General features: G+C 51.9%; 1 protein-coding gene and 1 pseudogene across 1 annotated transcript; one reads left to right on the top strand and one right to left on the bottom strand.

The window, feature by feature from the left end:
- The first annotated feature begins 1,779 nt into the window (after positions 1-1,779).
- On the top strand, positions 1,780-3,048 carry LOC125507108 (annotated as a pseudogene).
- A 7,875-nt stretch (positions 3,049-10,923) lies between these two features.
- On the bottom strand, positions 10,924-12,593 carry LOC125509619 (zinc-finger homeodomain protein 1-like). The gene has a single exon (XM_048674629.1). The coding sequence runs from the start codon at positions 12,199-12,201 to the stop codon at positions 11,308-11,310; it is 894 nt and encodes a 297-aa protein (XP_048530586.1). The 5' UTR covers positions 12,202-12,593; the 3' UTR covers positions 10,924-11,307.
- Positions 12,594-15,943: the final 3,350 nt, after the last annotated feature.

A 15,943-nucleotide genomic window follows, 5' to 3' on the forward strand; every position in this document is an offset into this window, starting at 1 on the left:
GTGACCGAAGGTCCGTGACGTCCTATTGGGGTGCTTGGCTATCATGCAGAAATATCGATCTTCGATTCTTTGACAATATCTCTTGGAGGTTTGAGATGTATCTGTGCAAGCGTCAAGAGACACCGCACTCCAAGCCTTGATCAAGATTTGATCTTCCAAGATCATGTAGTTCTTCGATCTCACACTTTTTTTGCTTGCGCTTGCTCATACGCCCCCTCATCTACCTCCCCCACTTCATCTTCACCATCGTGATCATCCACGCGACCCTCCATTTTATTGTAATCGAAATCAATGAACGGGGCTTGATCGATGTCGATGGCGTTGGTGTCCAACAAGTTCACGAACTCGGCAGTGACATTGTTCAAACCACCGCTACATTGAGTGACATCAAGTCACGAGCTACCACAATGGCGAAAAGCGAAGCAAGAACAAGGGATCGAATGATGCATACCTTCTGGCCATTTCATCGAACACCTCGCCTGCGGTGGAAGCAGTGTCGTTGAACGGCATCGCCAGGGGACATCTTGCCGGGGCAGAGGGAGTGGACGAAGGCGCCGACCTTTTTGCAGGAACTTTCTTCCGATTCACGCCCGAAACCTTGGTCACCTTCTCCGCCGGTGGCCGGGCAGATCGCGCAGCGGTGGCGGAGCCCAGCGCGCGTTCCTTTCCTGCGGGGCCAGCCGGATTACCGCCCTGCACGACAACGTTGCCCTGCCCCTTGCGGGCAGTCGCGTTGGTGCCTTGGGCGACGACGGGGGCGACATGGCCGGCGATGATATCCACTGGAGGGGATTGCGCGTGCGCGACCTTCACGGTGACAGGGGACTGCTGGGAGGCTTCCATGGCGGCGAAGAATGGCGGGGAAGATGGACTAGAGCGTGCGGTAGCGGGGCAATGGTGGCCGAGGAGGGGGGGAGCGGGAACAGCCGCGCGGAAATTTCCCTCACGCCAAATCTCGTTGCGGATAGGGGGCGAGCTCGGGTCGGCCTCTCACCCCGTGAATCTAAATATTGAGGGCGAACTTTTGCCGCCCCCGCAAAAACTTTTACGGAGCGGATGCTTTTGCGGGGTCTCCTCGAACAGAATTGTCGACGCCGACCCATATTTTGACCGTTATTTTGCGGGTCTGGCATTATACATGGTCTGCTAGAGATGCTCTAACAAAGCAAGGAGTGATACAAGACTTGATCCGATTCAACAATGGCGTGTTTGGTTGCCCGCATCGAGCCCAACCAGGCCCGCGCGGGAAGGGAGAGGCCTGTTTGGTTGCCTGGTTTTCCTGTTGGGCCTGCATCGAACGCTCCTCAAAGCAGCCCAGAGCCTGGCTCGCTGGAAACCCTCGAATCGGCAGTTTCTCGCGAGCCAGGCTCAGTGCGGCGCGAGGTCACACGGGCGGGAGCGAGGCGAGGGCGAGGGGGGATGGCGGGAGATGGAAATTTGGCGCGCCGTCCCGGCGCCAAATTAGCCTCACCCCCTTTCACTCGCTCGCCCATAGCCACTGCCCCCTTTCTTCCCTACTGCCTCACCACCGGCGGCGGCTGCGATTTCAGATCTGCACTATAGGCGGCGGCGACGGCGGAAGAGGCGGCGGCGTTTGCGGCGGATCTGGTGCTGCCCTTGCTGTTGGCCACCGTCCGTGCCATGGCCCCCCCTACGCCGTCCTCGTCTCCGATGCCGGTAAGCAGCCCCCCTCCCCCCTTTGTTAGCTCAGTGTTTAGGCCGTTAAGCTAGGTGTAGGATCGATTTCCCACTGAACGAACCGTCGATGTCGATTAGGTTATGGACGCACGGATGAGGCTGATAATTCAGGCAGCAACACTGATTAGTGTGATTCAGGCATGGGTCATATTCATGCACCAGAGAGCTGTTCGTCATGCTGGGAGACCTTTGCTCCGCTATGGTCCATTGTTTCCCCGGGAATAGGAGAGGATCCAAAATCTGAACTATATCTACAACTGCAATGACGTCGAGGCTCTGTGGATTCTTAGAATGAAAAGAGCACCATTTGCCAGGCTTGTCGAGACCTTCAGGAGCAGGGGGCTGTTACAAGATAGTATCAACACCAGTGTAGAAGAGCAAGTGGCGATGTTCCTTCATGTTGTTGGCCATAACCAGAGGTTCAGGATCATTCACAACACGTTTAGGAGGTCAATGGAGACCATCTCTAGGTACTTCAAGCAGGTGCTTTATGCTGTTGGGGAGCTTAGAGGAGAGATGATCAGGAGACCATCTGGCCAGACACCATCCAAGATTCGTGGAAGCCCAAGATGGTATCGATACTTCAAGGTGAGCATTGATAATATACACTTTTCATGGCTTGATATGCTTATATTGTTCAAGTTGAGCACTAACACAGGCTTGTGATGCCATTTTCAGGATTGCATTGGGGTAATAGATGGTACTCATGTCACTGCCAGAGTTTCTAGGTCACAGTCTGCAGCATACAGGGGGAGGAAGCAGTACACAAGGCAGAATGTGCTTGCTGCTGTTGACTTTGATCTGAAGTTCACATATGTGTTGGCTGGCTGGGAGGGGTCAGCGCATGATGTTAACATTCTCACTGACAGCATGAGTCGACCTGATGGGATCAACATCTCCGACGACAAGTTCTACCTTGGAGATGCTGGCTATGCATGTCGACCGGGTATTCTTTCACCCTTCAGGAAAACAAGGTACCATCTCAATGAGTTCTCTGGTAGGAACTATCCTAGGACCGCACATGAGCTGTTTAATTTCAAACACTCTAGCCTTAGAGTAACTGTTGAGAGGGCATTTGGAGCTCTGAAGAATAGGTTTAAGATCCTGGATCAGAAGCCATTCCACCCATACCCCACTCCGGTTAAGCTAGTTCTTACTTGTTGCATTCTGCATAACTGGATCCTCCAGTGGGGCTTTGATGAACACGTGCTTGAGGAGGAAGATGTCGAGCCTGACGATGTTGTAAGCTCTGGCCATGGTGTGGAGGCATTTGACAATGACGCTTGGAAGAACAAAAAGTTGGAGTGGACAGAGGCGATGTGGCTTAACAGAGGTCAGTGCAGGATTTGAAGAAGATGGAAGAAGAACAAGAAGCAGTAGCAGCAGCAGTAGCAGAAGCAGAAGTAGAAGAAGAGGAGAGGAAGAGGAAGATCTGGTAGCACCGATGAACTAGCCCCTATTTAGCCAATGGCTCTTAATAATTTGAACTGTCATTTGATAGTAGTTAGGATGAACTGTCATTTGTTTAAGTAGATGACGCTACATGTTCAGATTCTGTGTGGTAAGCTCACCACTAGTTAGAAGTGGTGACAACACCTTATGCAGGTTGCAACCAAACATCATGTCATATGTGCGCCTAATGCAATGTGGGCAACCAAACACCGGATCGAAAATGATTGTCTCATGCAACTAGAGGCATGCAGGCAACTAAACTATGTGCATCTGGAGTTTTTTAGCTTGCATCCCTTCAAACCGGCTCAATAAAGCCAAACTCACCGGGCCAGGCTGAATCGGTAATGTAACCAAGCACGCCCAGAGCGAATCAACTCCACCCCCACGGTTGCGCCGGCCACCGTTCCACCACAAGCTGAGCCAGACCACAAAAACCCTTTGCGTCACAAGCAGTCAATCACGGTCACGGCTCCGGCTCGGGACAAAGCTCGGCCGGCCCAGATGCGTGCGAGCCAACAAGCCAAGCCAGGCCAGGCAGAGCGGACACATCGCACATCACAGCAACCTGGCAGCCAACCGGCAAGCAAAACCTGAAGCCCAAAGGCGGAGCAGGCCGCGAGCGCGAAGGCAGCGCGTCGTTTTGTCCCTATCAGGCGCGCCTTTCCGCGCCCGATACGTCCCAATCAGCGAGACCCCGGCGCCGCGGGGCCGCGCTCCTCCCTCCCCCTCGCTCCCGGCCGCGCCCGCGCTTTCTCCGATGCAAGCGCGCTCGCTCGCCCCGCCCGTGTTGGCTAATCGGCCCCCCGCTTTTGCACGGCCCGGTGGGGGCTTTTCGCTTCTCCGGCTACCACCGCGGCGAATAACAATCATGACCGGCCGCGACCCGCGACCGGGAATAACAGGGAGGAAAAAGACGAGAGATTCCGTGCCTACCGACAGATCCCTACCGACGCCGGGGCGGTCAAACGCCCGCTGGATCGCGCGGTTGACGGCCCCGCGGGGACGTGCCGGCCGGGGTGCATGGTCGGGTGCGCGCACGTACCAGTTACCACCACCATAGATCCACATTGATGGCCACCTTCTCGCTCGCTGCTTGCCGACGGTCGTCCAAACAGCTTTCAGAATTTTCCAAACACGCTTTACGCCATGCATCTCATGTAGCGAGCCGAGCTCCGCCTCCGCGGGCGGATGATCCCATGATAGATCTGCAGGTGCTTTTCTCAAGACCCGGCCATGATACCACAGCAGCGCAGCGTGATCGACCGACCGAGCACGCGCCATCTTTCCATCGTAGAGAGAGGTGCTACTGCTGCTGCTAGGCTAAAGCTGCCTTCCTCGCCAGAAATCCCGGAAGAGCTGCCTGACAAAGCACCAAAAACCTCAGAACTCAGATGGAAGCAAGCAAACATCCACGCATGCATGCATGCATGCATGGCAGGACGATCGAGTCCGTTCGCTTCTTTATACGTGCCATGCCGTGCCGTGCCCCCCAACTTTCCTCCGGGCCGGGGCTCGCTTTACGCAGGCAGGCAGGATAGCCTAGCTCATAGCTGCACCTGCATCACTGCATGCACTCGAGGCATCAATGTGCAGCATGCGATCTGCAGGGAGGAGAATGGAAGACGCTCATTATTATCCAAGCCCGCGCACGCACCACGGAATGCATTGCCATGTCCGTATCAGTGTCGCCTCTGCCCTCGCTTTTGCGCCCCCGGACCGTCGGCACAAAAAGGAAGGAAGGGTGCCGCGCCAGTCTTTAGTTTGCACTGACAAAAGCTCCTCTTCAGCATTCATTTGAAGCCTCCAATTCCCCGTAGCCGGTCACTTGCTGAGTAATCATAGTGAAATACTAATAATCATTGATTCCTAGACAAATTAGCAGGGATTGAAAATGTTATGGCAACAAATTTTATAATTAAAAACGATCTCTTTTTCAGAATAAAAAAATACAGAACAGATGAAACAGATAATTCTTCTTTTTAAACGGAGGCAAAAGCTTTGCCTAGTCCACTTAAGAGCGTTCAAGAGGTCCATTAAGCCTGAGAAAAGAAAGTCCTACTCTCTAGGCATGATTGAACTCTTCTTCAGTCGTTTTATTTCCTTTGCCTCCGGTAGGACAAACTCTTCCCTTCAGACTTCATCGACGAGTCGAAAGATTCGTCTTCCCTCTGCCTGCCGCTCTGACGGGAAGGGGAATCCCGGTGCCGTCGCTCCGGCTAGTAGTTTATCTTAGGGTATTTTAGTGTTCGCATGTGCGGTGTTCAGACGGACGGCGGCGCTTCTTCGAGTTTGTCTTTCGGGCTCCGATCCTCCTCTAGTTCGTCCATGTAGACGTAGCCGATGGAGCTCTAGCATAGGATCCTGTCGTCTCCTTGGGATGAAGAGCTTAGGGTTTCTATCATGAGTGCGTGATGGCTATAGTTGGTATTAGTTGGTCCTTAGGGGCACGTGTGAAGGCGACGGCCGCGACTCTAGAGCTCTGGTCCTTAAGGACGTGTGCACGAAGACTTTTCGTTTGTCATCGACATAGACAAGCCGGCTTCGGCAGAGGAGCGGCGACAACGGTGCGTCGGCAGAATGTTCGGGTGACGGTGGTGGTCGTTCGATGGTTTATGGATCTTGATGTAATTTTTGTTATGTTTGGGGTGTTTATACTTTCCATGAATTTTCATAACAGATCTATATTTTTTTCGAAACAAAAATGCACAGATAATTGACAGCCTCAAGCGATATCATGGCAAACACCAAACAATGTGTGATCCTATGTGATAAGCAAGCAAGCTGCATGCATGCGTGCGTGCGCTCGACAAGAGCAAGCGACGCATGCAGACGCTATCTGCCTGGGAAATGGCTCTCGTGACATGATATCACGCTTGGAACTGAAGCAGTGATTAGTAGGGCCGACGATTAGATGTTTCAAAGGCGTCGTTTCACATAGCAGCATGCCCTAGCTGCTGCTGCTGCTGCTGCTACATGACAGCACAGTACTGCGCCAACGCACCACCACCATCAGATAGCCTGCGCAAGGCTTGGGTTGACTTTAAGCTCCTTTTTTCTAACGTTGACAGAGGGCGGGGGCCCTGCACGCGGGCCACGGTAACAACGGACAAGATCAGGCCACAGTGCCGTATACATACTTGAGCCCGGTGTGACCACCACGCGGGCGCACAGTGGCCATGGAGTAAGTCGTACTTAAGTGACCATTACACCTTATGATCGTGCTGCTGGAGGCTCGGGGGCCCGCGAGCACAGTCTCTTTGACTGGATCTCTAATTCTGTCTATTCGTGTCAGCAAGTACAACAAGACGCAACAGTGGTGGTCACTGTTAAGCGCTTTACAAACACCTCGCCGTTTGCCATTTATGTGACGTGGCATAAAATGGTTTTACTGAAAGTTTGAAATTGCCCTCTACAGAGGACGTGCGTCCAAATTATGAACTTTTTCGCTTTGAATTTTCCACACTCGTCTCTTCAAAGCTAGCTACCGCATCCGTTCCAAATTATAAGATGTTCTAACTTTTTTAGTTTCTGTTTATTCATTTCAGTCCGTATGTAGTGCATGTTGAAATATGTACTCCCTCTGTTCCTAAATATTTGTCTTTTTAGAGATTTCAAATGGATTACCACACACGGATGTATATAGACATATTTTAAAATAAAGATTCACTCATTTTGCTATATATATATAGTCATTTGTTGAAATCTCTAAAAAGACATATTTAGGAACGAAGGGAGTAAAACATGTTATAGTTCGGAAACGAGGCAGTAGTTTACATTTCATGTTCATAGATTTCAGTGTCTAGTCTCCTATACACGCTGCCGCTGCTTGTTAGCAATGGCCATTTTAGTGTTCAGCAAAGGCGATGTGTGCCTGCAGAAAAAAATAAAATCAGGTGCGCTACCATGCGATCATGAGACGTCATGCTTTCAAGCAATCCACATGTGGTATGTTTATATCGGCTTTTGTTAATTAATTAGATAATTCTCTCATGCTTGACCGATCGACGAGACAATTTTTCTTGCCTCCGTTTAAAAAAAAGAATGCTTTAGTCTATGTCTATTTTTTTTTTGAAACAAGGCAAAACATTTGCCATTTTCATTGATTAAGAAAGAAGGTTTACGCTTATGCCCGTAACGCAGGGAAGAAAACAACTACTCTCGCGGCATTACATTACTCAAGTATTTCGTACCCGCTAGAGCCCAAAGATGGGCCTCTTCCTTGATCCTCCCGACAATTAACATGGTGGGTGCGGCGGTGTTTCGAAAAACTCTCGTATTGCTTTCCTTCCAAATCTCTCAAGATACCAACATCATCAACGAAGTGAGAGCCTTTCCTTCCAAATCTCCCAAGATACCAACATCATCAACGAAGTGAGAGCCTTTCATTCCAAATCTCCCAAGATACCAACATCATCAACGAAGTGAGAGCCTTTTAGTGCGGTCTTGTATTGTTCACTGTATCAGTCCACCAACCTCTCAACGAGGTGGCATTTGCCCAAGCCAAAGTAGAGAAATTCAGGAGGCCAAGCCAGTTGGCGATCTCGGTCCAAATACGGGTCGTGAAGCGGCATTGGGCGAGAAGGTGCACAACGGACTCAGGAGCTTGCTTGCAAAGAGGGCAAAGACCGCAGTTTGGCCATCCACGTCGGCTTAGTCTATCGGCTGTCCAAATCCTGTTTTGTAAGACCAACCAGGCGAAGAACTTGCACTTGTGGGGGGGGGGGGGGGGGGGGCAACCCTTCCAAACGGTTGTAAGCATGGTCGAGATGGTAAGACCCTCAAATTGCGCCTTGTAAGCCGAGGATGCAGAGTACACGCCATCAACAAAGAGCTTCCAAGTAATTGAATTTTATGTCTATTATCTATACGAATGTAGACGTGCCGCTCAAGAGGCAAGTGTAACACCTGATGTTATGTGCATGTGCAACACCTAATGTAAGAAAATACTCCCTCCATAAAAAAAATATAATACTCCCTTCATTTTTTATTTACTCTGCATATTAGGTTTGACTGAAGTCAAACTTCATAAAATTTGATCAAGTTCATAGAAAAAAATATAAACATTTACCATATGACGTGAAAGTACATTCAATAATAAATCTAATAATATTGAATTTTTAATGTATATTTTACTATTTTTGTTTATAAATCTTGTCAAAGTTTACAAAGTTTGACTCTGACTAAAGCTAATACACGGACAGAATAAAAACAAAGGGAGTATGTTTTTGAAGTTTGGGAGTAGAAGACAAGAGGAGAACAGAGATAAAAGAAGGAGGACAACTTAGGCCCTATTTGTTTAGGCTTTTGCAGCCTTTTCATTTTGACAAAAAGAAGACAAAAAGACTCCTAGGTGCTTTATTGCTTCGGCTTTTGGCTTATACCATCGTATAACAATATTAATTCATAAGCCAAAATCCGAAGAAAAAGCCCCTATTTAGATGTTTTTGTGGCTTTTTGTTAATGTGCAAAAGCACAAGTAAGGCCTTCTTTGATTCATAGGGTAGGAAAATCATTGGAATAGAATAGTCATAGGAAATGAGGTGACATGTATCTCAAATTCTATGAGTAGGAATAGGAAAGAAGATGCCTTTTGATTCACATCATATGATTTTTTTATTAAGACTAGGTTAATGTTTATTTTCCTATGAAATATGAAGGATAGGAAGAATTCCTTTATAAGAATAGGATTTCATTCCTACAAACCAAAGGGCTCTAAAGGAATTTTTTCTATGAAAATCCTATCATTTGAAATTCCTACAAGATTCCTCCCAACCAACGGAGGCATAAAACAAACACAGCCTTAGTACAGCAGCATTAATTGTTCCCTACCGTCCTTTGCAACTATTTGCAATCGTTCATAGTGTCACCTTCACACCGTGCAGGTTTACTGGTCGTGCTCGGTTAATCAGTGCGTCAACTTTTACCGCTGTTGCGGCCACCGTTGTAAAAATTAATATTGTAACCTGCCAGTCATAGGTTCAGGTGAAAGTAGAGTTGCTGCTCCCTCCGTAGAGTAATGATCTAAACGCTCTTAACAGAGGGATTACTAGCTAGTTGGCTTAACGACTGCTTCTCGTGCCCGATCGACTACAAAGATATTAGTGGTAGTGTACTTAGTTTGGGAGTAGCGGAACAGTTTGCATCACCTTGAATATACCAGTAGACGTTTTTCTCTTTGTGGAGGGGTGGGATATACATACTACTCGTACGTTGGCATACATCACATGCAAATGCAATGATTCACCGATAGGAAAAAAAAAAGAAAAAGAAAAACAGGAGCAGCAGGCTGCAGCAAGAAGAGGCTATCCTACCTCTCCCAAAACAGAAATATGCCACAGTCGCCTTTCGGGGCGTGCAGCCAGCAAGCATGGCATGGCTTCATAATGCAAAGCTAGCTCCTCCCTGCTGCTGCTACAGCGCTCGCTCCAAAATCCATTGAAAGTTTTTATCTCGTGCCACCGAAGAGTCCATCGGGACCACGTACGCGGCTGGACTCCGATCCATAAGTACATACATGATGAGTCGTGTGCCACCCACGTTGCACCAGTGCAGCACACAGGAAGACGTCGACGATCGCCATGGCTGCCTCCCAAAAGCCAAAGCCAGGTCACACGATGACATTTACGAGGAGAGGGGCAAAGGTTGCTGCATTTTCGAACGCTGCGGCCTCTCTCTGCTGCTCCCACTGCATCGATCTCCGGCGCGACGTACGGCGAGCACATGCATGCATGGCATCGGCGTTGGCATTGGCATCGGCACGGCAGCGCAGGCCGAAAAGCTACGGCGATCGATCCGGCCCGCGACTATAGTACTCCACGGGTGGAGTGTTCAGCTAGGCAAAGCTGCCAGCACTGCGCGCACCTCTCCCTCCCCTTGCGCATGCAGCAGCCCGGCCAGGCGGCGAGGCGTGATCAGCTCAGGCTCAGCGCAGCATATGCTCCGTCCGTGCTACAGCGACACGCGCTGACATGCACATACCGTAAGGCAAAGTACGTCGCCATAAATTTGTCCCGGAGCTCGCCGATCGGTCCATCCCTCTCCCTCCGTCCATGTACGCATCCACCCGTGATGAATGCCGCTAGCGGCCGCGTGCGCCCCCTGCGCCGGTATTAAAGGCGACTGATCGATCGATGGATGGCGGGAGTAAAAACGGAAAGGCACGCAGGGCAGAAGCGAGTAAATCGGCAGAAAGGGCCAGAGGCCCTTAATGCGGGCAGAACTGATCAAGGAGGAGGAGGAGGAGGAGAAGAACCTTAACATTGCTCGCGAGACGAGGGAGTTAAATGCGGGGGCAGGACGCGAGCGAACGGTTGCATTGATTCATGGCGAGAGAGACAGAAAAATCGGGCCAGGAGCAGTGGAGCACGTCATGGAGCGTGCTGCTACAGTCCTGCTGCATGGATCATGGCGCTCATTTTTTTTCCTTGGATCAATGGAGGGGATGGGAAGCATTGGTCTGTGCAAAATTAAGCTACCCCGTGCCCGAACAAATGCCCGAAGTGAGTGAGGAGGCGGGGAGGAAAATGGCTAAGCAAAGAACGGAATGCAACAGTTGTCTATCTTCTTTAGGTGTGGCAATGGCACGCAGGTGGTAGTAGCGACTAGCAAACCTGGACCCATGAGTAAAATTGTCCCAACGCAGACGCACGCAGCTCCAGCTAGCGACGACAAGAACGAAAAGGAAAAAAAAAATACTCCTACTCAGGAGCACGCACGGAATCCATGGCCATGCAGGCAGCCCCGATCCCCAGATACAATTCCTCGCCAGCTAGCTGATCGATCAGGCAGTACATTCCCCAGCAAGAACCAAATCAGCAAATGGCCGTGGCGCCATAGCCAGGAGTTACATGAGCAACAGTAAATAGAAATGAAATGAAATGAAAATAGAGGACCACCTAAATTAATCCAGCCAAGAACCAAGGAACGCTCGCTACAGATTAACCTAATGTAAGCTAGCCATGCACCGCTAGCCGCGGAGGGGAACGTCGTCAAGCGCGAATGCGGTAGCTAGCTAAGATGAACGAGAGAAGCACATGCAGGTACCTATCGGAGGCTAGCCACGGCCGGTGACGGTGGGGCGATCGGCTCTGGCCCAGGACGCCAGATGCGCCGTGCGGTTGCATGCGGACGGTGGCCGGCCAGCGGGAGCGGGGTCCGTCAAATGCTGGGCGGCTTCTTGCCGAGGGTGTGCTTGTTGTTGTGCATCCAGACCTTGAGGACGTGGCGCTTGACGCCCACCTCGTCGCAGAACTGCAGCACGGCCGCCTCGTCGTGCTTCTGGATGCGCCACCCCACGCGCTCCGCGAAGGCCAGCATCTTGTCCTTCTGCTCCTGGGTGAACTTGGTGCGGAACCGCTTCTTGCCGGACCCGGACCCGGAGCCGTACCCCGACGGGCCCGCGCCCAGGGACATGCTGCTCAGCGGGGCCAGCGCCGACATGGGCCCCGCCGCCATGCCCGACAGCTCGTCGGCGTCGTCGCGCCCGCTGTGGGAGGTGGACGGGAGCGCCAGCGGCCGCGGGTGCCCCGCCGCGGCTGCAGCGGCGGCCGCGGCCATGTGGTGCTGGTGGTGGTGCAGGTAGCCCGCCGGGGTGCGGTAGTAGGGCGAGAACTGGTGGTGCGGCGGCACGCCTCCGTAGGGGACCATTGCGGTGGGAGAGAAGGGCGAGCCCTCGCCCCCCGCGGGGAAGTCGGACTCCCTCCGGTGGAAGTTGCGGTGGCAGCTGCACGCGGCGCAGCGGAGCGCGTCGATGCTGCCCTCCTCGCCGGCGGCGATGAACTCGCCGCAGCCGTCGACGGCGTACCCTCCGATGCCGACCGCGTGGTTCTTGAGGCACTCGCGGTACCTGGCACCGCCGCCGGGGGCCTTGGCACGGCCGCCAAGCTCGCCACCACCGCCACCACCACCACCACCAGGAGGCTTGCTGGGCGCAACCCCGGCGCCGCCAAACCCCGTGGAGAGCGGCGGCGGGGGCTCGTAGCTGGAGCTCACCGGCATGGGCATGGACATCTGCATCTCCTCGTCGCCGTCGTCGTGGTCGTCGAAGTCCATGCTCGCCGACGGCCCGTGCCTAGCCAGGCTAAGCCTCTGGGTTGCCGAGGGGAGGCCGGGCTAAGAGGGGCTTAGCAAGGGTTAAAACTGGGATGAAGGGATAAGAGACGCAGGAGAGAGTGTGGACACCATCTGGCTAGCTGCCAGTTTTGACGACGCGCCGCTGCACCGAGGAGGCTGCTGCAGCGGCCTAGGCGATGATGTAACCCTCTCCCTCCCTCCCTAGCTTCTCTCTCTGTAGCGAACTCGCTTTCTCTCCTGTTCACCGCCTCCCTCCCTCTCGAGTCGCGCACTTGTCTGATCTCCACCCTCCACCCTCTCCTCTCTCTCTATCTGTGTGTGCCCGGGCCGAGGCGTGATGTAGTATGTTCTTTTGCTTCGTGCTCGTGTCTTTGCTGGCCGTCCCTCTCCGCCCCGCCCTTTTCACCCGGTTTGGCTCCAACGCCTTTTAAATTGGGGTTCTCTCGGAATATTTGATCGTGACATCTGGTCTTTGCATCTCTTTTCTTTTGTTACTCGTGTCTAGCAAGAACATGGTCAACACAGGATCCCGCTTCTCGTGTTCCAGGAGGTGCATTGAAATCCATGAAAGGCCATGCAGCGTCAAGCAAATTTATTTTCTCGACCAAAAACTGTTTTCCGGGTCGAGTGATGCAAGCAAGGCAAGGCTAGCTAAGCTAGCCTTTCCCCAGAGCATCGAAGTGCGCAACCCGTCATTTTCAGGTCCTGATTAAGTGCTAGCACCTGCACCGCTCGCAAGCGTACAAAACCTTCACTGTTGCACTCCTCCTGCACACTGTGCGTCGCGTTTCTACCGTCCGTCGACCATGTAGTGTAGCGAAGGAAACGTCGAGGGTGGTAATAATACAGTTCGTTTCTACCACTCGCTCGGCTCCAGGTTCACGTTTTGGACGCAGCCATAAACCAGCTCGCACTTCCCAAGCCTCCATGCACACCAAGTACTGAAGCAGGACGGGCGTAGGGCCGGCTGTCCGTCCATGGCGAAATGACGGAGGAATAAAACGTGGTAGAGCTCCGTCCCGTCCCGTCCCGTCCCGTCCCCGGCCACTGCCATTTCGATAGCAATGTGGCCGGCCACCCGGAGTCCACAGCGAGCGCTTGGACGGTCCAGCGGTGTCCGATCGATAGGGAGAAGCGTCGGGAACGGCAGCAGATAGGCTACCCCCTCCCTACTACGCATGACCGACCACATCGGGTCCCCGGCCCGGCCCGGTCGGTAACTCACTCTCAGTCCCACCTCGCCGCAACATCAACGGCCCTGATGATTGTCTCAAAAAAAAATTCAACGGCCCTGATGATCGACCGATCATCTCGCTCACGCGGTGGCGGAGAGTTGACCTGAGCCGGGGGCTGCCGTTTCTTGCCGTGGCGTGCCGCTTAACCGGCCGGCTAGCTAGTCTCCAATTCCGGCCGACTTAATTCCCCGTTTAAGCCATGCCAGCAGCTTTGTCCCATCCGCCCGTGGAAACGGCCCCATGTCACGGCTATAAACAAGCTAGCTAGCGATCGGGCGGGAGGATAAGCCTTTGCTTTCTTAAGCTACGACCGCCAGGTGGGCTCGCGGCCGGAACCACGTGTTTGGGCCTGCGGGCATGGGCGCGTGCATGCGCGGCATGTCTCGCCACTTACGACGTCGCACCACCGGCTGACGCCGCCGCTGGGCCGGGTGCGCGTTTCTGGAAACCGCGCGCACGATTTTTAGTTCCGGACGGACGGGCGAGGAATTATTAAGGCGGCAGATGCCTTATCTGGGGGCGTGATAAGTGGTTACTCCTAAGCATCGCAGGTCCACAGGCTGCTAATCTTGGCGATCCCCGCGCGCGCGCGGTGGTCCGGCCGTCCCGTGGCGTCGGGCTGCCCGCCGGTTGCTTTCTGCCGCGGCGTCGACGCGCCGATCCGGCCGTGGGTGTTACGTGGACACGGCGGAGGAGGGCGAGAGCTTTGGCTGTCCTCCTGTGCGGCGAGCGAGCGCGGCCCAGGGAAATTGCTGCGCTCCGTTTTGTTTCGCTTCGCCGCTGCCATTGATGCGGACCCGGACCGGATTCAAATTGATTTGGTGGGCCTATGACAGCGGCAGCGTCGTGTATGATGCTTTGCCACAGCTACCAATTTCATTCCATTCGCTGCAAAAAATACAGCCGATCCAAAAACAGACACACTATTTATTACTGAAATTGGTCTGAACTGATACATGGACAGGACACGTATACGGGAGCCGGCCGTCCAACCTTATATTTTCTAAACGTCCGTCCATGTTTTTCATCTTAAGTCTGAAATACCCAAAATAATTATAGAAAAAATAGCACAATTCATTTCATAAAGAACATGCAAATATCCTTAGTATGACAATAGTTCAAATGTAAATATTAGTACATCCGAGATAACCGGATATTCTACAAGTCTTTCAAATTCATCGATTCCAAATTTAATAATACTCGACTTAGAATCCGCATATGTCGTCCCACGCACTATACCTCTTGAGTTTCATCCAACAACGTATGACGTAAATGGCATGCCCTCCGTCCTATGATACAACACGACAACGCGTCCGAGCTATACAATGTGATGATTATCAAGTGGCAACATTGAGTGAATCAATGAATTGATCAGCATATAGAGCAACAAGAATGAAGACCAATTGTTTGCGAGCCTAGTAGACACACCATCTTTACTCGTGCAATCACACCATAAAACTTCATGATGGAGTTGGAGATGCATTTAGGAAGTTGGGTGTCGGAATAACCAAGACCGGTATGCCCCCGAGCATGAAGGAACACGGGTCCCATAAAAAACCTAGGGATGTTGGTCGCGCAAAAGAAGAAGGAACATATTATCTACCGCCTGACCAGTAAAATACAGGCCACAAGCACAAATCTTTGGTATACAATTCGCCACCACGTCAAAAGCCATAGACAATTTAATCGAAAGGCGCCAAAACGTCAGCTATGACGTCACAAAGCTGGTGCTCGGAGCCCCGAGCGTCGACCCTTAGCACACGTGTCTCGTGGGCAGGTGACCCTCCCCACAGGCAAAGAACCTCTTCACCGACCTGGCATTTAATGCCAATGTAGGATACTCGGCATAGTGGGGGGGGGGGAATTACATGCGGATCAGATTCGACGGTCAAAGGCACAACACGACAGGGCCGGGGGGCCTAGGACCGGGTTACCCATGAAGCTACTTGGGCCGGGGTTTTCATCATTGCTTCAGCCAGTAATTGGTTCACAAACATACAATTTTTTTAGATTCGAGACAGAGGAAAGTGAACAAATTCAGATGACGATTTTGGCAGGTTTGTATAATTGATAGTGGAGAGTGTCTCGACCACTGCATCATAACATAAATTAGGAGGGGAACCGAACGAATTAATCAAGAGTTATTGCCATATTACTTGGCCTAGATTTATTGGAGAGAAACAATGGGGTTGCCTTGCTGTCTTCAGAATTTGTCTTCCTATCTTGAGCAGCCTGCACCAAATTAACACAGTAGCATTGCTATCATTGGCCAGATCAGATAACAGGAAAGCAATATTGACACAATGAATGTTTGTGCAACCAGACCACAACAGCCTACATCAAATTAACACAATATGTCACTGCTATCATCAGCCAGGTAAGGTAAGGAAAGCAACATTGACACAATGAATGATTGGGCAACCAGACCACATCACTTCAATTTAGTAATGTGAAAGATATGAGATAGTACAATCATGCAACTCAGT

The sequence above is a fragment of the Triticum urartu genome, chromosome 5, assembly GCF_003073215.2.
Source record: "Triticum urartu cultivar G1812 chromosome 5, Tu2.1, whole genome shotgun sequence".
NCBI classification, from domain to species: domain Eukaryota; kingdom Viridiplantae; phylum Streptophyta; class Magnoliopsida; order Poales; family Poaceae; genus Triticum; species Triticum urartu.

Coding starts and splice junctions, on each gene's coding strand:
- LOC125509619 (XM_048674629.1), bottom strand. CDS start 12,201: ATGGACTTCGACGACCACGACGACGGCGACGAGGAGATGCAGATGTCC.